General features: G+C 42.8%; 2 protein-coding genes across 4 annotated transcripts in view; one reads left to right on the forward strand and one right to left on the reverse strand.

Annotated features, from left to right (window-relative positions):
• RMND1 (required for meiotic nuclear division 1 homolog) overlaps positions 1-6,822 on the reverse strand; it is a 52,836-nt gene extending 46,014 nt beyond the window's left edge. For 2 of the 3 annotated variants that reach the window (XR_006786157.1, XM_045843438.1), the window contains exons 1-2: positions 6,674-6,822; positions 1,060-1,574 (exon numbers count right to left, since the gene is read on the reverse strand). Coding sequence is in view for 2 of the 3 variants with exons in the window: in XM_045843438.1 (XP_045699394.1) it covers positions 1,060-1,574; positions 6,674-6,806 (648 nt within the window). In the remaining variant the exon portion in view is untranslated. The other variant, XM_045843439.1, reaches the window with a different exon arrangement.
• Positions 6,823-7,077: 255 nt separating this feature from the next.
• ARMT1 (acidic residue methyltransferase 1) lies at positions 7,078-20,263 on the forward strand. Its single transcript, XM_045843126.1, has 5 exons — positions 7,078-7,231; positions 9,750-9,855; positions 10,484-10,728; positions 15,212-15,377; positions 18,305-20,263. The coding sequence occupies exons 1-5, from the start codon at positions 7,188-7,190 to the stop codon at positions 19,070-19,072; spliced, it is 1,329 nt and encodes a 442-aa protein (XP_045699082.1). The 5' UTR covers positions 7,078-7,187; the 3' UTR covers positions 19,073-20,263.
• Positions 20,264-23,404: the final 3,141 nt, after the last annotated feature.

Consider the following 23,404-nt stretch of genomic DNA (forward strand, 5'->3'; position numbering starts at 1 on the left):
AATCAGACCAGCGACCCTGTGCTTCGCAGGCTGGCACTCAATCCGCTGGGCCACACCAGCCAGGGCTCTACATTCCTATTTTACATGTTGAGGTGCACGGACATAAAAATCCCTTTGCTTCTTTTCCATCCTTTCCAACTTAATAAACACTAAGTATAAGGCACAGTTCTAGGTATAATGCAAGATAAGAAAGTTAACAAAGGGCTTGACCCTGACCCCAAATATTTATCATTTAGAGGGGAGATATGATTATAGTTGACAAATTCCCATATACTTTGTAAAAGTGAATGAAAATAACCTCCTTCAACTTTCAAAGAATAAGAAAGCAAAAACTTTCCCCTGCTGCCCTGGCTGGTGTGGCTCAGTGGATTGAGCATGGGCCTGAGAACCAATGGGTTGCTGGTTTGATTCCCAGTCAGGGCACATGCCTGGGTTGCGGGCCAGGTCCCCAGTTAGGGGCATGCAAGAGGCAACCACACACTGACGTTTCTCTCCCTCTTTCTCTCTCCCTTCCCCTCTCTCTAAAAATACATAAATAAAATCTTAAAAAAAAAAAACCACACAAAAAACCGTCCCCTCTTTAAATTCGGCCTTGACACGCCATTTCATCTCTCTTCCCACCCATGCTGTCACCATGGACTAATGAATGCTTACCTGTCTGCATAGCTATGAAAAATTTATTATCAATTCAATAAAGAATTCCTACAGCTTGATCTTTTTTCGAGTGGGTGCATTTTTTAGAGTACCAGTCCTAGACTGGATTTAATACTAGCCTTCCTTTTCAAAGTTTCCTTAGGCCAATAACGAACACTTCTATAAACTGTATTTTCACATTTAACTGCCTATATTTTATCTTTGTAAGTATCGCGAATTCTTAAAATCAAGATTTTGATTCCCTTTGGACAGACCAAGTTTTACTATGTGGCCTCGAGATGTGGAAGAAAGCGCTGCGGAGCTGGTCGCCAGTTCCCTCACACTAGTGGTGGGGCTGCGTGCGACCTGTTGCTTAGGAGTGGATGGTTAGTACGGAACAGAAGGGCCCCCACCGCACGTTTTTACCTCGTTCAGGGACAGAACTGGAAGGTTGGTCCTGGACGGCTGCCTGGTCCTCGATGCTTTCAGTGGTCTCTTGATTTGCGGAAAGTCTTGTTTAGAAACAATTGTTTCCGTTGATGCAGATGAGTAGTGCCTCTCTAGTATTCTTCTGAACCACTCGCGACCTAACAGATCTGGTCTGTGAGTCACTTTCCAGTGAGCACCCGACTTCCTGGTCGGAAGGTGCGCTCGCCCCTCTTGGCAACGTGCAGTGTTTAATGCAGAGAACACGTTTGTGTCTGACATGTTCCGGTTCCTTTCCAGAATCTGGGACTCAGTCAGACCACCGGTGGCTGTATCGGGAAAGAACAGATCCAAGTTTCGACTTCTTGTCAGGGTGCCACGTGCTGCACTCTCAGATCCCTTAAGCGGTTTTCCTGTGCGATGGATGGCTCTTTGGCACTGGCGGGCTTTTGATAAGACACAGCGAGACCCGGCCAGGGCCCCGAGAAGTCTGGCTGACATGACCGCATCCCAAGCTAAAGAACAAGAATTCAAAGGTCAAGTTTAAAAAGAGTTTCAAAAAAATACATAATAAAGGGGGCTGGAAGGGGAACACCTATAACAGTGTCAGCAATACAAATAAACACATATTTTCCTAGGTAAGAGGCATATTTCTGTAAAAAAATATCTGCAAAACAGGTACATCCTAACCTAAGTCTAGCAAAAAACAAAACGCAAAACTCAAAAACCCCACCAAGGTTAAAATATGAATCCGAGTATTTCTGCCACTTTTCCTTTGACCTTCTTTTGGGACGATGACAAGGTTACAAAGCTACTGACGGGACAAGGACCTGGATAGAGGAAACACAGAGTGATGAGAACTCATTTACTTCGTCAGCATATCTATTTTTAAAAATCTCTACTTAGAAGTTCCTTTATGCAGAACGTACGCCGCCTTCACAGTGAGACAGCAACGCACCAGGGCCAGGCGTGCTTCCAGGCAAGGACCGGGGTCCTGCCATCGTGGTGTCCGTGGTCTCTGGGAGGAGACAGGAGCTTTCAACTGCTGATTGTAACTTAGGGGGGAAGGCCCTAGGCCCTGCCAAAGGCCTACATATGAGGTACTGGGGAAACACCAAAGACGCCTGCCCAATTCTACAAGAGCCAGGTAAGGCTCCTGGGAAGATTTAAGCTGCGGCTTGAAGGGCAAGGTGCTTTCCAGGCTGGGGGTGGGCATGGCAGTTGGGGTACCAGACATCAGACAGACAGGCAGACAGACACACATGCACTCCAGAAAAAGGAAACAGACTGTATATGTAAGTGATTTTCTCCCTTATTCACAGTATAAAATAATTTGCTCTTTAAGTCTGTGGTAGGCAATTCATAATTCTTCAAAAAAATAACACATTAGGTACGGGGGATTCAGGTATGAATCAATAATGTCCGAATTCGCAGTCTAGCAGGGGAAACAGACAGACTAATGTGATAAGCCCTAAAACGGAGGAATATAGGAGGAATATATAACACAGATTATTGTGCGGCCCAGGGAAGGGAGTGTCTGGGGTAAGAGGTGGGCAGGACAAATTCAGAGGTGACATTTGAACTGGGTCTCAATAGGGCAGAGGGCAAAGCAAACACCCAGGCACGCAGTTCCGTTTACCTGACCATCAAGTGCCCATTTCAGGGGAGGCCTGAGAGATCAGGACTGAAGAGGAGCCAGTGGCCAGATCACAAGGGATCCTAAAGAGTTTCTGCAGGTTGGGGACGCCAGAGCACTCAAATGTGAGACTCCCATGGTCAAAGGTACGTCTGAGAAACGTATCTTTGGTAATGACGTAGAAGAGGGTTAGGGAGAGGCTGAAGACATCACTCGCTGAGAACTTCCTACCCACCAAGTGCCCTGGTGCACCTCACCATCACCCTAGAAGGCACTTCACAGGTCAGGGCACTGGGGCTTAGAGAGACTGCTGGTCACAGTCAGCAAGTGGCCGAGGTGTGATTAAAACACCGGCTTTTCCAAATCCAAACACAACACGTGTCACCACGGCCCTGTACCACCTTCCGTTAGAAGGAAGAGGACAAGGACGAGTCACAGTGATGCTTAGGGGGCAGAACCTGTTGCTTTCAAAATACGCCGACAAGCTGGAATTCTGTATCTTAGTCTAGTCCAGTGAGATATTATAGTTCACCTTCAATTAGTACTATTCCCTGCCCGGTGCACCAGTGGATTTTGAAGAATATACTTATAAAAAAATTGTATACACAGACCTGGATTCTTCCATTCTCTTCTAGGAAATTCTTACCTCCAAACTCTAAAGTCTACCTTCATGTGGAGGTTACGTGAAGCACCAAGACAAAGAAAGTAAAAGCTCCAGGACAAGTAAGAAGTGTGTTTTCTCTGTCTCTCTGCTGAGAAAAACAGAGGTGTCGCATTTAAGGCACCCAACACACAAAAAGGCTCAGGCTTTGTTAAAAACTAGAACACATCTCAGGCTCATACACTCTGAGCTGTACAGTAGCCACTAGGTGTACGTGGCGATTGAGCACTTGAAATGTGGCTCAGTAAAATCAGAAAAAATTTCTCCTGTACGTTGTATTTTATACGGGGTGGGGCAAAAGTAGGTTTACAGTTGTGAGTACGTAAAAGAGACTATTCTTGTATTATTTATTAATTATTGTGTTATTTTTCATATGAACTGTAAACCTACTTTTGCCCCACCCTGTACTTAATACAAAAAGTAAACTATCTCAATAATTTTTGTGTTATTTGTTGAAATAATGTTTTTAGATATATTGGGATGCATGAAATGAATTAAAATTAATTTCATCCATTGATTTTTACTTTCAAAGCTTCTAGAACACTTGTTCCATATGAGGCTTGCACTGCACTTCTATTGGACAGGCTGCTCTACACCTGGTCAATACCAATAACCGCAACCTCACACTCAACTGCAAGCATGCTACCCTCCAAACACCACTTCCATTCTTTCACGTTCACTGCCTCCATCACCCAGTTCCAGCAATCCTTCAACCCAAACAGGACCTGCAATTCGATGATACAACCACTTTCTCACCATCCCTCACCCTCCACTTCTTCCACACCCAGTTTATATTTCATGGTCTATCACTATAATCTCTCCCCCACTCACACCTTAAATCCCTTGCACTCCTCTCTCTGCCACTAACCCACGTGACATAACCTCAGTCTGAACTAAGTATCATTCACCTAATTTGTGCCTGGACTCCTTCAGCTGAGCACGGCTGGAGACAACCAGTCAATCAACGGACCAACCGTGCACGCCATCTGGGCTTACTTTGAAATCATGAGCACTCACTTCAGGTGGGCCTTCCTACTGCTCAACATCTTAACCACGGGTCCCTTCCACATCTACTCTCCGCTCTCTCCTCACACCTTCGAGGCCTCCTCTTCCCTTTTCACTCTCAGTAATGACCTTGCTTCCTTTCTGGTCGACAAAACAGAGAACTTCTACAAGCTCTCTGCCATCAGCCACCTGCCCACCTATTGCTTCTGTGCCCACAGACTTTGTCATCCCTTCTGCTGTTCCATCTAGAGCCAGGTCCTCATGCTGCACACTGAATCTCATCCTTCCCTGCCTACAGAAGGAATGGGTAAGCTCTTCCTCCCTCTTCTCCCATGCCATTTATTTTCTCGTCTCTACTGGCACATTCCTATTAGCATGCAGCTAAGCTTTAGTTTCTTCCGTCTTATAAAAACCACGGTCCCCTGACTCCATCTTCCCTTCCATATACTACACCTTTTCTCTGCGCTCCCTTCCTTTTAGAGTTTTATTTGCTGTCCCCAACTTCTCAACTCTTGATTTTTCTCAAACCCACTCCAATCAGGCTTTTATTCCTGCCACTTCACCAAAACCCACTTGTCAAGGCCACCAATAGCCTCCATATCCCTAAGTCCAATGCTCACTTCTCTGTCTCTGTTTTACCTGACTTATCAGCAACATCTGATACAGTTGATCCCTCCACCCACCTGAAGAACCTTCTTCTCTCGGCTTCTAGGAGACCACACTGACAACTCACCCACCACAATGGCTGCACCTTTGGTCTCTTGCTGGTTTCTCAACCCCTCAAAAATGGAATGAGCCAAGGCTAGTTATTTGGGCCACTTCTTTATTCTTAGATCTTGATGATCTCACCTGATCTCATGGTCTTCTATACCATCCTACACATGAATGGATACCAAATATTCATCTTCACATAAAAAATGTAACATGCTCAAAAGTCAGCTTCTGAAATCTTCCTACAAATCCTATTCTTCCCAAAGTCTCCGCCATTCATGAAATAGCAATCACATCCTTATCTTCGCTAAAGCCAAAAACCTGGAGTCCACCTTGACTCTTCTGTTCATTCTCCGCACCCAATCTATCAGCAAACTCCACTGGCTTTTTTCCAACTAGTTCTCACCATCAACACTGCTCCCACCCTGGTCCAAGTTGCTGTCTTTCCCAAAGATTATTGTAACAGCCCCCTATCTTATTTTCCCGCTTCTGGTCATGGCCTCTTACAGATTTCTTCTCAACACAGCAACCAGAAGTGATCCTTTGAAAATGTAAGTCAGGTCACATCTTTCTTTTGTATGAAATTTGACAATGGTCTCATGTTTCAGTTGAAATAAAAGCCAAAGATCTTAAAATAGCTTGTGTGGCCCTGCATTCTCTGGTTCTTTATCACACTCTAACTAATCTTCTACAACTCTTTCCCTTGCTCATTTTGCTGCAGTTACTTTGGCCTCTGGATCTTTGCATTTATTGTTTCTTACTCTCTTTTCCCAGGTATCTGTAAGCCTCGGCTCAAACCTCCTACCCAGGAAGTCTTCCCCAACCACTGCATTTAAAGCGCAATCAGCACCACTCTCTATCTTCCACCCCTTTATATTTCTCCATTGCATTTAACATCACTTGCATACCTAGTATTTTTAATTTGTTAATTCGTGCAACAAATGTGAACTGAGTTCCTATCATGTGGTAGACACTGTCCTACTTGTTGGAAATACAGGAAAATAGACAGAAATCCCTACCTTTTGAACCTTACATCACACTGGGGTGACAGACAATAAACACGGTAAATTGGAACAATACATATTAAATAGTGACGATGCTAGGAGGAAAAATAGAAGAGGAAGGGCTAGAGTAGTCTCTCTCCCTTTTGAGTTTCTGAGGATTGAGCTTTGTCTTTGGTTCATACCCTGTCTCCCCGGACCACAGTGCCCAGCACACTGTAGGTCGTATTTTTTGGGTATGAAATACAAAGCAGCTACTCAGTTCATGGGCACATTTTCTACTAAAGAAGACACTATCACTATCACTATGATTCAATGGCTAAGTGGCACTAATCTTTGGGAACATATCTTCCAATTCTTTAAACTCAAAAGTTATATTACCTTTGCAGTTACCTCTATACACTGGCTCAAAGGCGTTTCGTAATTGTTTGTGGATTGAGTGCTTTTAACTCCCAGCTAAGTCGACCAAAGATCACTGTCAGGGGACCACAGAGGTTCCGGTGAAACGTGTGACGCGAGAGGTTCAGGGCGGGCAGGAGCAAAGGCGGGGGACCACCGTGCAGGACCACACAAATTTCTAGGGTAAGGCAGTGCACTAACCTCGCCGCCGGAAGAGAAGAGGGACGCGCCAAAGGGGCAAACTTCCGCCGCCTGGCTGCAGCCTCACCTTGCCCAAAGCCACACTCCTCCAGTACTGAGGCCTCTCCCAGCGCCCGGCACTGCGCAGGCGCATAGAATTGTGGGCTCAGCAGTGCGCGAGCCTCCCTGTCCACGTGACTGCCAGACAACGTGACCCGTGCCGCCGTGACCTTTTCCGCTCCCTAGTGTCTGGGACCTACCGGTTCCTGCTTGCTTCCGCCTTCCGCCCTCCTTCCTGATTCCGCTTCTCCTGCAGCCCTTCGCTTTCCCCGCCTTCGTCCCCGGAAGATCTCCGAGGCCTCCAGCCGGTCATTGTTTGTCTGTCCCAGGGGCACCAAATAAAGTTTCTTTGTTCAAAAGCATTTTTTTTAAAAGCACTGGAGCCCGCCTTCCTCAGCTCCTCCTCCGCGGCCGCACCGCCTCTCGTCCTGCGGCGGGGGAGATCCTAGCGTTGGCGCGGGGAACTGGGAAGGTGATGATGGCGGGGCCGCCGGCGTCTCTCTCCGGACAGGACGTAGGGTTTGTGTCGCTTTCTTCGCTCAGCCCCTCGGCTCCTGTACCTCGTCCCCACTTTTGCGTAAAGCCCGGCCTCGCGGGGAAGCTGCGGCGGGCGGAACGCCGCCCGCTCGCCCCCGGCTGCGAGTTCAGATCTGCCGTTGGGCTCCGCTTCCCCGGGGGCTGCGGCGGGGACTCGCGCGGAGGCGGGCCCGAGGCAGGCCGGAGACTTGAGTCTCCTGGTTGTGGCCGCTCGACGTGCTCGAGACTGGGAGACTCGGATCGGCGTTGCAGCATCTTTCTTGGGGTGCTTTCGTGGCCTCTTTTCTTAACACCAACACGGACTTCGAGCTCGGTGCTGAAATTCTCCAGTTACCCCACCTCTCCCTGCAGTGATCATTTAAACATTTAATAGGTTTATATTAATTTGTATTGGGCAGTTCACTTGTTTTTAAAGTGGTTTGTTCCTTTTTTTTTTTTTTAACTCTTGCTTGATTGCCGTGAGAGTTTACTATGCCTCTTCTGCCGTCTTTTCTGGGTATTGCAGAGAGCGTGGCTTCAATGTTGCAATAAACGCAGTTTTGGGGGAGGGGTGTTAAAAGTCTCTGCAAAAGTAAGGAATCTCAGATCTATCGAGAAACGTGTTTCTTCGGTTGCTGATCAGATTAATTCATAATCCCACTATAAAGTGTGCAAATTGCTTTTTAGACATTGGGTGGATCACCGTAAGAAGTACCCATTTGTATAAATTGAATGGCCAAATTTATATTTGACATGCGTCCCTACTCCAAAATACTGCGAAACACAAGAATTCTTACAACAAAGTGGCTTGACATGGAGAAGACTGAGGCCTGAGAGGTACTAGTGGCCCAGCATTTAAGCGGGCACTCAGGTTGTGCAGGTACAGGGGGTGTTTGCTTCAAGTTTGAGCCCCAGGCTCTTTTGGACTCACAGTCAAGTTCTGACCCAGGCGGGACCTTGTTGCCCCAGCCTTCAGGCCTCTGAGGAAATTTAGTAGCTGGAAAAACAGCAATACGCAGTTTCCAGTTAAGTACAGTCTTCCAAGAACTGTCACTTCTTTTTGTATCAACTGCCTTGGAAAATTGGAGTGTCAGTTCATTTAATATTCCTACTCTTCCTCCAAGGAATTAGTAGTGATTTTAAAGGTTAAATTCTGGTCACAGTAGTAATTACACCTGTTGAAACCTAATCACTGTTTAGGTTACTCAAGTGCCACAAAATCAGTATTTTGTGATTTTTTTTTTTTTTTTACTATTTATAATTTTATAGCTATCATTTGAGGAAACCTTGAAAAACTGAGAGTGTAACCCAATATTTTTCAAAAACTTCAGTAAGATATTAGAGTTTTTTGTATGTGTGATGATCCCAAGTTAAAATTAGGATAGGTGGTTGGGCAGAGGTATTTTCAAAATTACTGTGTCAACTTTGTTTTTACTTTGCCTCTGATGATCTGAAAGTAGAAGTGAAATGATCAGCTAAGTTTTGTGCTCTGTTTAAAAAATCTGCACAGAATTTCACCACTTACTAAGGCCTGCGTTTTCTTTGTCATGTATTTTCTTTAAAAACTAATTACATCTAGCCCTTGCTGGCGTAGCTCAGTGGATTGAGCGCAGGCTGCGAACCAAAGTGTCCCAGGTTCGATTCCCAGCCAGGGTACATGCCTGGGTTGCAGGCCATAACCTCCAGCAACCGCACATTGATGTTTCCCTCTCTCTCTCTATCTCCCTCCCTTCCCTCTCTAAAAATAAATAAATAGAATCTTTAAAAAAAAACTAATTACATCTAAAATGATAATCTGTAGATCTTGATTTTTGTATGTCTAAAATCAGGACTATTGTTATTTTTTTTCTATGCAAGTATACTCAAGTTTTTCCTTATTTCTAACTTTCTTTGATAACTATTTTTTTGGTTGGGAGTGTGAGATGGTAACATGCCTTGATTTTGTTGAGGGACAAAACAGGGTAGAAGGGATAATTGTGCAGGTAGAGAAGGTAGCAGGAAAAGCCTTTGAAAATTAAACTTGTCTAAGCGAAAATAAGCAGGTTCAAACTCATCTTTATGTTTTTCTAGCACAGTAGAGTCTTTAGGCCATTTTATATCCTCGTCTCATTCATTTTTCTAAGTAGGCGATATGTCACTTAGTAATTGACATGGGAGGAGAGAATCTATTTGCTTTTTAGGTGATTCTTTTTCTGTCCTAGTCACATCGTTAAAACTACTTTCTGAGTAGGGAAAATAAAGGGAATAGAATGGGAAAGGTAAGAATGATTTAATAAACTCCAGGGGAGAATCTGAGGTTAGAGTCACAAAGACTGTTCGGCTTTGATGACACACTGGAGAAGTTTTCAGATTTTCCTGTGTCTTAGTGTAGTGGCCAGACATTGTTGGTTTTCCTTATATTGGTTGCATGGAAAGGAATTTTAATTTAAATAGGGTGATTCAGAAACTGAAAGATGACCCATCTTCTAGTATTAGTGCTATTAAGTAATATATTAATTATGTTTGTGATTCTCTCTTCTAGATCATTTGCATATCTTACAATTAAAGACCGAATACCACAGATCTTAACCAAGGCTATTGATACATTGCATCGACATAAAAGTGAAATTTTTGAGAAACATGGAGAGGTATGAAATTATTTGAATTTTAATTATTAAATCTTTTAACAGAAACATAGTAATCAGTTCCCCCTCTGAGATAATGGTCATCTCACTTGTAGATAATGAAAGGATTCTTGTTCATAAGATGAAACTTAAAAAAAAAAAAAAGCAGAATAGATAAGCAGGATAATGTTGTATATCTGGGTGTGTACTTTGATTTTCAGCTTAAGAATTCTAAATTTAGCCCTGACCTGTGTGGCTCAGTTGGTTGGGCCTCTTTTCCCAAAGCAGAAGCTTGTTGGTTTACTTCCTGGTCAGGGGGTTGTGGTTGGGTCACCCATGGAGGTGCACAGGAAAGGCACCCAGCCTCTCGATGTTTCCTCTTTCTCCCTCTCTTCCCCACTCTAAAAATAAATAAAAACTTCTAAAAGATTCTAAATGTAAATGTTTATACTAGTTTGTGAAGACATAACATGTAATTAGGTAATATAGTATTTTTTCCTTCTTAAGTATAGGTCCATAAAAATGTGTAACTTTAGGGGAATCATTCATTTATATGTTATATGTAAAGCATTTATATATACAATTTAATTACTTGTATATAGATTATGTATATATTTTTAAATATATAAATGTTTCTTCCATATTTCTGCAGAAAGGCATGGAAGCTGAAAAGAAAGCTATTTCTCTTCTTTCTAAATTGCGGAATGAATTACAAACAGATAAGCCAATTACCCCCTTGGTTGAGAAGTTTGCTGATACTGACATATGGAATCAGTACCTAGAATATCAACAGAGTCTTTTAAATGACAGTGATGGAAAAGCAAGGTGGTTCCACTCACCGTGGCTGTTTGTGGAATGCTACATGTATCGTAGAATTCATGAAGCAGTTATCCAGAGGTAAGTATATAATCATCAAGTAATTGTTTAGATAGTTTATTCTCTTTTTGAGGTGATAAAGTGGTAAGTTTAAAAATAGAAACCAGTGCAAACCTGAATTCAGGTCAGCAGATATTAACCACGCTGCTGGACACTCTGCAGATGTTACCGCTGCGCCGGAACAAGTTAGAAATTCTTATGAAGATACTTTTCTTCTAGAGTAAAATACATTGTACTTGTTGAGGAAAAAATGTTAATTTTAAATAATTATTTAAAAATTAAGATGGGACAAAGTAAGCATGTTTTGTTTAAAAAATAGATAACATGTCCGTTTGGGATAAGGAATCAATAGCAGTGAATCAGTCAGTTGTTTCAGCACTGCCTTAATCTTGAGCCCTGTTTTAGTTATGTATTTATTTTTAAATTGATTTTGCAAAGAGGAAAGGGGAGAGAGAGAAACAATAGTTTTTTTTTACACTTACTATGCATTCATTGGTTAATCCTCGTGTGAGCCCTCACTGGGGGTGGAATCTGCAATCCTGAGGAACAGGGACGACGCTCTGACCACCTGAGCCGCCTGGCCAGGGCCTTTTTGTCTTTTCCTTTTTTTTTTTTAATGGCTAGATTAGAAAAAGACTAAAGGTTAAACAAACGTTCCAAATAACTTTTTATACACTTGTGTATATTAATTTATTTTTCCTAAAAAATTCTGACGAGCTGATTTAATAGGGCAGAAGAAAAGGTAACGTGGATTGTTCTTTTAGCTCACAGGTTAAAAAACACAGATTTGCGGAATGAGAGGAATCTTTTGGTGTCTGTCCAAACATAGCATAGTATGATTTAAAGCAATCAGTCAAACCAGCACTGAAAGTAAAATTAAAAAATAACTTTGGGAAACATGCATCAATTTGAGTCTATTCATTAGCTTTTTCTGTTATAATCTTTATAAATTATAATTTATTGATTTTGCTGAATAAGTATGTTTTAGGACTTCAGTTCTAAAAGCAAAACATACTACGTGTTAAAAGTCTAGCCTACTCCCTGGCACACAGAAGCATCCAGGCAAAAGACTGTAGCTGATAGTAGGGGTGTTGCACGTTGAGTACCACCTACGTTCCGGTTACTTTGCGGCTCAGTGAAGCGTGGATGGTGTTATGGTTTCCATCTTACAGGTGAGGAGTCTGAGGCCCAGAGAGGTGAACAGCTTGCGCAGGGTCACATGACTAGTGGGTGGCAGAGCCAGTATTGTGCTCCGTCTGTGTACATTGGATGGGAGCCCTTGTCAGACGTTTTCCCAAGTGGCACATTTGCATGTATGTCAGGAACAAGGGTTAATCTGAAATTCTGGGTGTGTGTTTTATGATTTGCAAACTTATCTGTATTAGCCAAAGATGCTGAGGGGTTGAAAGACTGGGTGATGGAGTTTGGTTTAGTGGAGTGTGGAAGTTAGAAGGACAAGATGCATGTCGTTTCTGAGTTTTATTTTAGAGGTGGATCAGGTCAGAGAATAAAAAAAAAATCTAGAACAGAAGTTCACAAACCCATCTGCATGTAACCCAGTTGGAGAGAATATTTTTTATATGCAGAATTTGAAATCACTGTATTAAAAGAAATACAGATAATTTAATTTTTCAGTGGTGGGGCCTGGGCATCCGGTTTTCTTGTCACATGTCAGAATCTGCACAGCCTGGGTCAACATTTGCAGGACAAGCAGAGCTTGTTAAAAGGGGCAGAGGCAAAACTTAGCTCCGAGTTCCAGGGATGAGAATACCGGTTGGCAGTGGATGTAGCCCTCTCTCCTACGCCAGTCCCCTGGCAGGTACCTGAGGGTGCGGGTTTGTGTGGCGGTGCCCCAGACAGAGCTCAGGTCGCAGGGCAGTGAAAGGGGGGCCGGCCCACAGCAGCACCGGCCCGCAAGTCGTTTTCAGGTGTCCCATTCGTCAGGGCTCTTGCAGGAGGAATTCCTGTCCTGACAGCTCCAAAGCGACCAAAAAAAGTTTTAGGTTTTTCAGACTTTTGTAGGATCCCATCACAGCGGCTCAAGGATAACCAACCACTGTCCTGACCTGTGTTAGTATAGCCTGTTTTTTAATTTCATTTAAATGAAATTACATGGAGTGTAGTTTTGTATCTGGTTTCTCTCCCTCTGCATGACGTTGGTGAGACGCATCTATTGATCCACTATTTGCATATAACTGTAAATCATTGGTTTTCGTAGCTGCATCGTGTTGCAGTGTGTGAATACACCACACTGTTTACCTGTTCTCTTGTTGATGGGTATTTGAGGGGTGCCCAGTTTGGGGTTCTTAGGAAGAGTGCTGCTGCGAACACTCAAAACGCGTGTTTTGGCGAACATCTGTGTGTGCTTATTTCTGCTGAGTACGTACCTAGGAGTGGACCACTGGGTCATACATAGTGTATGTACATGTGCAGCTTCAGTAGATTCTAAAATAGCAAACATTTTAACATCGGAAATCATATATAGTTAAGTGAGTTCACTCTTAAATACAAGAAATAAAGCTTATTCTTACATGAGGTGTGACTTGAACAAATGATTTGTTAGTAAAACCCTAGAACAAAGGTTGGCAAACTTTTTTGGTGTAGTATACATACATTTCAGACAGTATATATTTTAGGCTGTAGGTCCCCGTGGTCTTTGTTGAAGCTACTCAGCCGTGTCACTGCAGTGCAGCGGCAGCCCTCCGTGTCGCAGAGACGGGTGAGCGTGGCTGTGTCCCAGTTAAACTTCATTCACGGACACTGAGGTTTTAATTTCGTGTGACATGGAATACTCTAGGTTATTTCCAACCATTCAAAAATGTGAAACCATCCTTAGCTTGTAGGTCATACAGAACAGGTGGTGGGCCAGACCGGCTCTGCAAGCCCTCGTTTGCTGACCCCAACACGTGAACCTATGCATCAAAGTCATTTTTATCCTTACAAGTCGCCTTGAGGGACTGATTTATTTCAGCAATGCTGCCATTGCTAAAAACGCCTTCTAATCCTTTGGAACTTTTTCAGAGCCAGTGTACAAGCCTCATAAAGAATGTTAGTCTCATTTTTTTAGTTACTCCTCATTTTTGACCAAAAATGTTTTTTACTCTATTTGATTAACACACTTCTACTGAAATTGCTCTGAGTGACTTTTGGCTGTTTCCAAAAAGAAATGAACTCCAAAGGATGAAGACACGCTGTCACTGACAGGACGTTTAATAACGTGCCACGGGTTCTGAAGAAGATTCCAGAGGAGGAATTCCAGAAGTGCGTTGAGCAATGGCAGCATCCTCGGATGAGGGTGCCCCCCCCTCCCCCCCGGGGGGACTGGCTGGAAGGAGGCGGCGGTCGTTTGCATGTGGGCGTTCTGGTAGGTGGTGGTTTCTTCGTGGGCCCAGCGACTCGGCCCCGCGACTCAGCCATACTGTTCTTCCCCTAATGTGCATGACCCCTGGGTAGAAGTAGCTAATTTAGGGGTTCAGGTAATCTGAATGTCGTTCATAGTTGATTCTGAAAAGGCTATTCTGTCAGCATTTATGGCTCCCTAGTTATGGTTTTCTTGGGCTGGTATGAATATTATTGAACTCTCATTGGACAGCACGAAGATGTAGCCATGGTAGGCACATCACCATTGGTCAGACTCAGCTTGGGAATAAAAGTTGTCAGGAAAAAAAGTAAATGAAACACCTACACATAAATGATCAAAATTGGTCATTATAATAAAATTTACATTGTATTATCTCATTTATCTTAAGTAGTTTTTGAGTCCCATAATGCTTCTGTTCGACTAATTACTACATTATATTCAAATATTCTGTTTATGTCTATATGTTACTTGGGACCTGCCACATTGAACACCCCCAAAAATGTTTGTTAAACTAAAGGAATTGTCTTGAAATTTTCTCTTCCTCCTTTTGCCTTGGAAACCCTACTGGGTAAATAATTATTTTAAGATGTTATTTATTTACTTTTAGAGAGTGGGGAAGGGAGAGAGGAAGAGAAGGAGAGAAACACTGATGTGGAGAGATGCCTCCCATGTGCCCTCATCTTGGGACCTGGCCCGAAACCCAGGCATGTGCCCGGACTGGGAGTCGAACTGGAGACCTTTCAGTTTGCAGGCTGGTGCTCAGTCTACTGAGCCACACCAGTCAAAGCTAAATAATTATAAATGTAGTCATTAGTTATTTAAATACTTGGTAAAATATTATTAGTTATTAAATACATTATTTACTTGTTATTTGTTATAAAAATATTAGTTATTAAATACATTAGTAAAATATTTGATTAGGGAACTTTTGACAATTAAAATGAGTTGGGGGGATTTTGTGTACTTTGATTATTGTTGTGTAACGTAACTTGATCTTATGTTATATCTAGTGCCTATTACCAGTAATTTTTGAGACTGAATGCTACTGTTCTCTTTCCTTTAAAGAATTGCAGTTACTCAAATGGGTGGGGGGAAAAGGTACGGTTACATAAATGTTTCACTTATGTTTTTCTTTTACTTTAGTCCACCAATCGATGACTTTGATGTATTCCGAGAATCAAAAGAGCAAAACTTCTTTGAGTCACAGGAACCTATCATGGCTTTATGTATTCACCTGCAAGAGTTAAAGAAAACTATTGAAGACCTAGGTGAAAATCAGCTGAAAAATGAGTTTTTTAAACTTCTTCAGGTAAATGTGATAATTAATCTCCCAAGTATATTCGTTTATACAAATAGTTAAAAAAGAGACTGGTACACATTTAACAACAAAGCATGTATATACCTTGTCATATTAGTCATAATTGATCATTTGCTATTTTAGTAGTAGTATTTAAGAGATGGAAAATCCATATAATTTCTTGAAAATGGGTTTTGAAATCTCTTCTACCCCAACTGGAGGTGGTTTTAGTGGCTTTGTAGCTTCTGTCATTCTTGGGAGAATGCTTGACAGTCATTTGGTCAGCCCAGCCCGCCTTGGGCTTGAATGCTGGCTTTGCAAAGCTCTTGTTTGCGGCTGGACCTGAGGCAGGTTACTCAGTGTCTCTGAGTTAGCTTCCTCATCCTGTTAAGTGAGGGTGGTGCCGTACGCCTCGGAACTTGGCGTGGGAAACTGGGTTCACTCCTGTGAGTGCTGCACAGCGTGGGACGCAGAATGTGCTCTCGTCATCGTGCGGTAGAAACAGCGTCCTGTTTAATGTGGTGTTACTACATTTCTGCCTTTGTCTTAAGTTTAGTTTTAAATTCTCATTCAAAAAGTCCTTAAATTTATGTTACTAGGAGCAGCACTGTTTGAAAATGTCTAGTTCTACACAGTAATACCCCAGCCCTCACTTCCTAGGAAAAGTTAGAAACATTTGCAGAAAAGGATGTTAGGAAATGTCATAAAGAGCAGTACAGCAGGGGAGGGGGCAGGAGTAAAGCGGGCTGCCGGGGAGGGGCGGGCTCAGACGGTGACTCTGACTCGGGGAAGGACCTGAAACAGCTGAAGGAGGAGGCCCCGGGGGCGTGTCCGGAGGTGGGGGGATCATTCCCCCTGAGGGCTGGAGCGGGGAGCCTGCTGGAGGGGACCCTGTAGGAAATGAGAGGTCAGAGGGGAGGGGCTGGAGGGGCCTCAGAACGCCAAGGAAGCCAAGGGAAAGACCTGGGTTGGATTCCTAATACCAAGGGGAGGGCCACTGGAGAGTTTGGATCAGAGGAGTAACGTGGAATGACTTGTTTCAGGGGTTGCTTCCGAGAACAGACTGGAGGTGCTCAGGGTAGAAGCCAAGTTACTAAGATGACCCGCAGGAGGGGTGACAGGGCCAGGACAGTAGCATAAGAAGTGTTACATGTCAGAAGGTTCGTTCGGGGTCCCCTTCGGAAGTGGAGGCTTCAGAACGCGCTGACGGGCTGCGGGATGGGCTGCGGGACATGCTGAAGTCCTGCTGAAAGGTTCAGGGCGAGCAATGCAAGCTGAGTGGTGAAGAGGGAGGGCTTATTCTGAGTTTGGGAGAAAGGGTGCTGGGGCATTGCCAACAAACCTAGTAATCCTTTCCCCTTGGAACTGCTCTCTGTGCTTAGCTTAGAATTTAAAAAAAAGAAAAGCAGCGTGTTACTCTTCACCCATAGCAGCCCATTCTTTCATAGTCTTTGAATAGGTTCTTTGTCCCGTAAGTTAAATTGTGAGGAGGAGCACCAGTCTGTTTTCCGTCACCTGCTCCGGCCACCTGCTGCCCAGGAGGGGAGGCCAGAGTCGCTCCCCGTCGGTGCTCGTGTTGCCCAGCAGGCCGACTTCCTGCACGGAGCTCGGGGTTTCAGTTTGCGGGAACACGGATCTGTCTTTAGAAGCCGTAGAACTCTACCTCTGTCCACACAAACAGTTTGGTGTCCATGCTGTCACGCACTTCTTGATGCCAGGCATGCGGTGGTGAGAATGACAGACCAGTCCCTGCTGTCACAGAACTTGTAGTCTTGGGGGCCTGTAGTCAATCAAGTAAGGGCACAGATCGGAACTAGTTACAGACAGGAGAGTGGCGTGAGGGAAGCACGCGGGCGGCCGGCGGGGACCCTGACCTCAGCTGGGGAGGCCTCTTCCACGCCCTCGGATGTTTCCGCCTCAGGCTTGGACTTACAATGAAAGAAAAATAACAAAGATAAAAATAAGTATATATATATATATGTGTGCATGTGTTCATTTACTTTCTCAAAAATAATATTCTTGGTTGAAATATGCATTTTCCTCTTATTTTGAGTCACAAGAGTAGAGTCTCCTTTGGCTAATATTGAGTACATCCACATGCCAGCTATTGGGTACACTGCTCACACCCATCATGTCCATTCTCACAATAACCCTACAAGGTTAGTACTGTTACTGTCCCATTCTTCAGTTGCATAACCTGAGCCTTGGAGATCATATGTAATGTACCAGTGGTTGTTAATTGGAAACCCTGGGATTAGAACCCAGGACTGGCTGATTTCAGAGCCTATACTCCTAAACATGTAATTTTAGTTATAGCTTAAAAAAATAGGATTATATGCCATTTCCTAAAAATAAGCTTGAGTATTGTTTCAATTTAAAGTAGAATAATTACTGCAGTTGGAAGGGTCTCTAGACTAAACATCACCGTGTCCAGTTTCTTTATTTTACAAGTTAGAGAACTAAATCCCAGAGATTGGATTTACTAAAAGAAATTGAGCAGTTTTGCAGGGGCCGGGGGGCGGGGGTAAAGAGAAGGTGCTAAGAGGAAGAAAGGCACTTTTATTTTTCTCTTGGCAGTGAATTATAAAAGTAAACTTTGCAGCTTATTTTTACAGCATCTAATCATGTTCTCATATCTGCAAGATATAAAAGCTTTCATTCTGATTAAATGATATGGGTCATTAAAATCATTCAAGCCAGTTTTTAAAGTTCACCAAATATTGGCCAATGAAAGTTTCGTTGTTTTACCTTTTTATGCAATACCATGTAAACATAGTCTCTGCATTACTAGACTAAGTAGATTTGATGGACATTTTATATTGAGTTCTATAGAAATGAATTTATGAATACTTGCAGCAACCTTTTCCCCACCCCCACATCCTACATGTTTTTTTGTCACTTAAAAGAAATGTAAATGTTTTGTCCTTTTTCTTTTTCAGATTTCCCTGTGGGGAAATAAGTGTGACCTGTCTCTGTCAGGCGGGGAAACCAGTTCTCAGAAGGTCAACATAATAAATTCTTTGGAAGGCCTGAAACCTTTCATTTTAGTGAATGACATGGAACAACTTTGGTCATTACTTAGCAATCACAAGAAAACGAGAGAAGATGTATCTATTACTAGAGTGGATATTGTTCTGGATAATTCTGGCTTTGAACTTGTTACAGATTTAATATTAGCTGATTTCTTGTTGTTTTCTAAACTGGCCACCGAGGTCCATTTTTATGGAAAAGCGATTCCATGGTTTGTGTCTGATACTACCATACATGATTTTAACTGGCTGATCGAAGAAGTGAAACGGTCTCATCATAAGGGGGTGTCCGAGTGTGGGGTTGACTGGGAAAACTACATTAAAGCGGGCAGGTGGGTCTATCATGATCATATGTTTTGGACGCTGCCTCATGAGTTCTGTGCGATGTCTCAAGTTGCTCCTGACTTGTACGCCGAACTGCAGAAGGCACACTTAATTTTATTCAAGGGCGATTTGAATTACAGGAAGTTGACAGGGGACAGAAAATGGGAGTTCACAGTTCCGTTCCATCAGGCTCTGAACGGCTTCCATCCTGCCCCGCTCTGCAGCATCCGCACGTTAAAAGCTGAAGTTCAGGTTGGTCTGCTCCCTGGGCAAGGTGAGCAGCTCACAGCTTCCGAGCCCCACTGGCTGACCACTGGGAAATACGGAATATTTCAGTTTGATGGTCCGCTCTGACTGGGTTTAGGAACTCTGAGTTGTATATGTAGAAAGGCCTGACAGGCAGTTCTCCACAGAGTGTATCACACACTGCTTCCGCAGAGAAGCAGTGTGTGATTTCAGTCACTTGAATGCTTTGCGTTCACTCTGGGGAGCCTGGCTTCTTGGCGCTCAGTCACGTGCACTGGATGCTTTTTCCTCTGGACGTTGTGCCCCCTACGTGGTTTTGGAGATAGATGGATTAAGCTAGTTATAGACATTTACATTTTTGCTGGAATCTAAGGAACTTATTTCAGGTTAAATGCATATTTTCAAGTGGTTTTCATGAGCATAGTTTTAATTGGGCGGAAAGCATAATATAAATGAGTAAGTTAACTTTTTAAATTACAATGGTGCATGGTATTTGATATCCTGGGAAGCATGGAATTTTATTTAACTTATTTGGAGCGCTAGAAGTAAGGGCTCTGTGAGAGTACACATCTTAAATACACTTTGTTAAGAGAGACATTTTTTACAACTGTGATATTTGAACACATGAAAGTAAAAATTACCTCATAAGTTAATTGTAATTTTGTCCTTAAATTTTATTTCATTTCAATAGCCTGTGTTATTTGCTTGCATTGAGATTTTGATTGACCTTTGGCATGGATGGTAGGAAACACAACACTGAACAGAATGGGAAAACTGGTATTTGAAGGAAAATGTAGTACCTTTTATATTCTATTTGTGATACCTATAATCAACAAATACATTATTTTTAACAGACAAGTGTTTTAAAGGAACAGATTTTTAGATTGTTCTGAAGTTTTAAAAATGCTTTAGAGAGGAAAGAACTTGTGTACTGAATTTGGAGTCGATCCATTTTTTATATTCTTACACATTTATTGGTGACTGTCAGATCTTAAAAACAGTGTCTTTCAGCTCAGTTGCTTTTGCAGATGAAATTGGAAAAACCTGGGAATGTTTTCTCACACTAAAAAAATAAAACGAATTGCACCGAGAGTCACACTGGTTTTCTTTTCCAAGGGGAGCAGGTCAGGAAGGGAAGACTTAAGATGAGGTTCATATGAAGGAGCAACTCAGTGTGTTGCAGAAGGTGCCAAAGCAGCTTTTAAGTTGTATCACTTAAATGAAGCTGTTGTGTATGCCTTTAAGTGTTTCACGTTTTTTTTGGTAAAATGTTTATATAAACCTGCACATTTAAATTTACCCTGTCCTCGTCTACGTGTGTTCCTGTTGTAAACATTAAGTTACTTAAACATCGAGTGTATTGGAATTATTTTTATAAATTTTTAAATTTATTTTTAGAGAGAGGGGAAGGGAAGAAGAAAGAGGGAGAGAAACATCAGTGTGAGAGAGAAACATTGGTCAGTGGCCTCTTGCACAATCCCCAATGGGGACCGAACCCACAGCCTAGACCTTGTCCTGACTGGGAATTGAACTGGTGACCTTTTTGCTTTGCAGAATGATGCCTGACCAACTAAGCCACTCCAGTCAGGGCACATACTAGAATTATTTGTTGACACTTGACAGAAGTTAGAGCACAATTTTACATTTGTATTGACTTAGCCACAGTGTGAGCTCTAGTGTAACACATTTTCCAAAGCACTGGATTTCTTTTACTGTTTAAGAACATAGGTTGTCTGGGTAAACACTCCACTCCCTTCTACGGGGGAGAGAGCGAGGAAGCACTCTGCAGCGCGCAGGAAAGATGGCACGGTGGAAGAGGGGTCAGGCAGCCTTAAAAAAAGTGCTGAGCGGGGGTGGGGGCGCTCCTGTCGTTGGACCAGTTGATTGTTTTTTTTTGAAACCAACTTTTGTTGAGATACGATTCACATATAATTCATGCACTTAAAGTGTATAGCATTTTACCGTATTCACAGGGCTGTGCAGCCAGTACTGAAATCTGATTGCAGAACATTGGCCCCCCCCCCCCCCAAAAGAAGCTGTGTACCCATTAACAGTCACTCTCTGTGCCCCTCTCAGCACTTGGCAACCAATAATCTGCTTTCTCTCTCAGGATTTGCTGGGTAGGACCTTTCATATATGAGGAATAAAACATTTGGTCTTTTGTCACGGGCTTCTTCTCAAGGTTCAGGAGGTGAAGTGTGTATTGGTATTTCATACCTTTTCAATGCTGACTGATACTCCATTGCGTGGGCATGCCCCATGTGGATACACCATTTTTATCGGGGGGGTGGACATTTCGGTGGGTTTCCACTTACGGATACTGTTAAGAACATTCAAGGTTTTTTTTCCTTAGTTTGTTTTTTAGCTCTCTTGGGAATATATCTAGGAGAGAAAGGACTAGATCATAATGCAAAACTGTGTTTAATGATTTGAGGAACTGCCAAACTTCTCAAAAGCGTTTGCTACATTTTACGTCCCATCGGCAATGTGTGAAAGCTATGATTTCTCCACATCCTGTCAGCATTTGTTATTGTCCGTGTTTATTTTAGCCATGTTTCTGGGTGTGAAGTATCTCATGGTTTGGGTTTGCATAACCCTAATGATTCATGATGTGCATATTTTTTGTGCTTATTGGCCATTTGTGTGTCTTGGAGAAATGCCTTTATTTGCCCATTTAAAATTAGATTATCTTTTTATTATTGAGTTATACAAGTTTTTATATATTCTGTATACAAGTTTCATCAGATACACTTTGCTATGGTTTCTCCCATTCTGTAGGTTGGCTTTTCACTTCTTTTATTTTTAAGATTTTATTTACTTTTAGAGAAAGGGGAAGGGAGGGAGAAAGAGGGAGAGAAACATCAATGTGTGCTTACCTCTTAACACACATACTGGGGACCTGGCTCGCAACTAAGGCACGTGCCCTGACTGGGAATTGAACTGGCCACCCTTTGCCTAACAGGCTGGTGTTCAGTCCACAGAGCCACACCAGCTAGGGCGGCTTTTCACTTGATGGTATCATTTGCAGCAGAGAAGGGTCTTTTTTTAATTATTATTCATTTATTTGTTTTTTCAGAAAGAGGGGAAGGAAGGTAGAGAAACATCAGTGCAAGAGATACATTCATCAGTTGTCTCACAGGCCCCCAAGGGGGACCTGGCCTGCGACCCAGGTGTGTGCCCTGACTGGGAATCAAACCTGCGACCTTTGGGTTCTCAGGCTGGTGCTCAGTCTGCAGACTCACACCAGCCAGGGCAGATGTTTTAGGTTTTGATGAAGTTTTATCTTTATTCTTTTCTTGCAAAACATTTGTTTTTGAACTGCTTCTTAACCTCCTTAAGAGCCACTAAAGTGAGGGACTCCTCAGTCCACTCACTTGACGGAACAGGGTCCTGCCTACAGTCCTCTCCTGCTGTCCCACTTGTTTCCATTCCAGCAAATGTGGCCCGTGTGTGTTTGGCGTAGGTGTGGAGTAGCATGGTGGGGAAAACAGGCTCAGGTTAGCTGGGGGGCGGGGGGGGTCACTGAAGAGATGAGTGATCTTGGGAACTTCCCTAAAACAGCATCTGCAGTTGTTTCAACTGCTGATACCGTACGTACTTGGTTAAGTATAAGTAACTCCCAAAAGCAGCAGCTCACAAACTTCATGCAATACAGTATTATCAAGACATAGATTTAATATCTCAGGTATAATGGAAATGTGGATGAAGGGCAGGTAAGTAATTAAATGGAGATGGTAGTTTATGCGACTTTTTGATAGGACAGCACATGAACAAGATTTGTAGGGACAATTCAGCTTTTAACAACATAATTTCAGCCAGTGTTTTGTGTTTAACAAAATGCAATAATGCTTCCAAACCTTTATGAAGTCAGAGCCCATGTTCAAATTGAAGGTCATGTTTCTATAAAAGAGATACCCTTCACAAAAGGCAGTATCACCATAGTTCAAACCCTTAACTTAGATTTTCTGAAAATCCCAGAGAGGATTGAGAACAGTTCAGAGTTAGATTAATTAAAATTCCCTCTTCTACCCATTTTCTAAAAGCTCACACTGCCCCAAACCCCACTGAGCCTTGTCCTGGCGCTTCTGCCCCCACAAAACTACACTGTCCTTTTATGCCGGGATCGGGGAGACTGAACACGTCTTCGCATGCTTGTCTCATTGCCTGGACGAAGTGCTAACGTCGAGTCGGACACAGTAAACAACATGTGATGTCTTTAAATTGTAGAAAACGAGTAAAGCAGAGGAAAAGAATTCTACCACCTTCAAATACCCCTGTTAAGATTTTGATACATGTATTTCTAAGACTTCCCCATGTATAGATGTAATTTTCACATACCTAGTAAAAAAGCAGGGTCATACTGTTTTAAAACTTTGCTTAATTCTGAGGTATATTTTCAACGCCTAAAGTTTTTGTCTGGTTGGTTAGTTTTTGTTATTG

The sequence above is a fragment of the Phyllostomus hastatus genome, unplaced genomic scaffold (genome assembly GCF_019186645.2).
Source record: "Phyllostomus hastatus isolate PE091 unplaced genomic scaffold, TTU_PhHast_1.1 phas_contig_40, whole genome shotgun sequence".
NCBI lineage: Eukaryota > Metazoa > Chordata > Mammalia > Chiroptera > Phyllostomidae > Phyllostomus > Phyllostomus hastatus.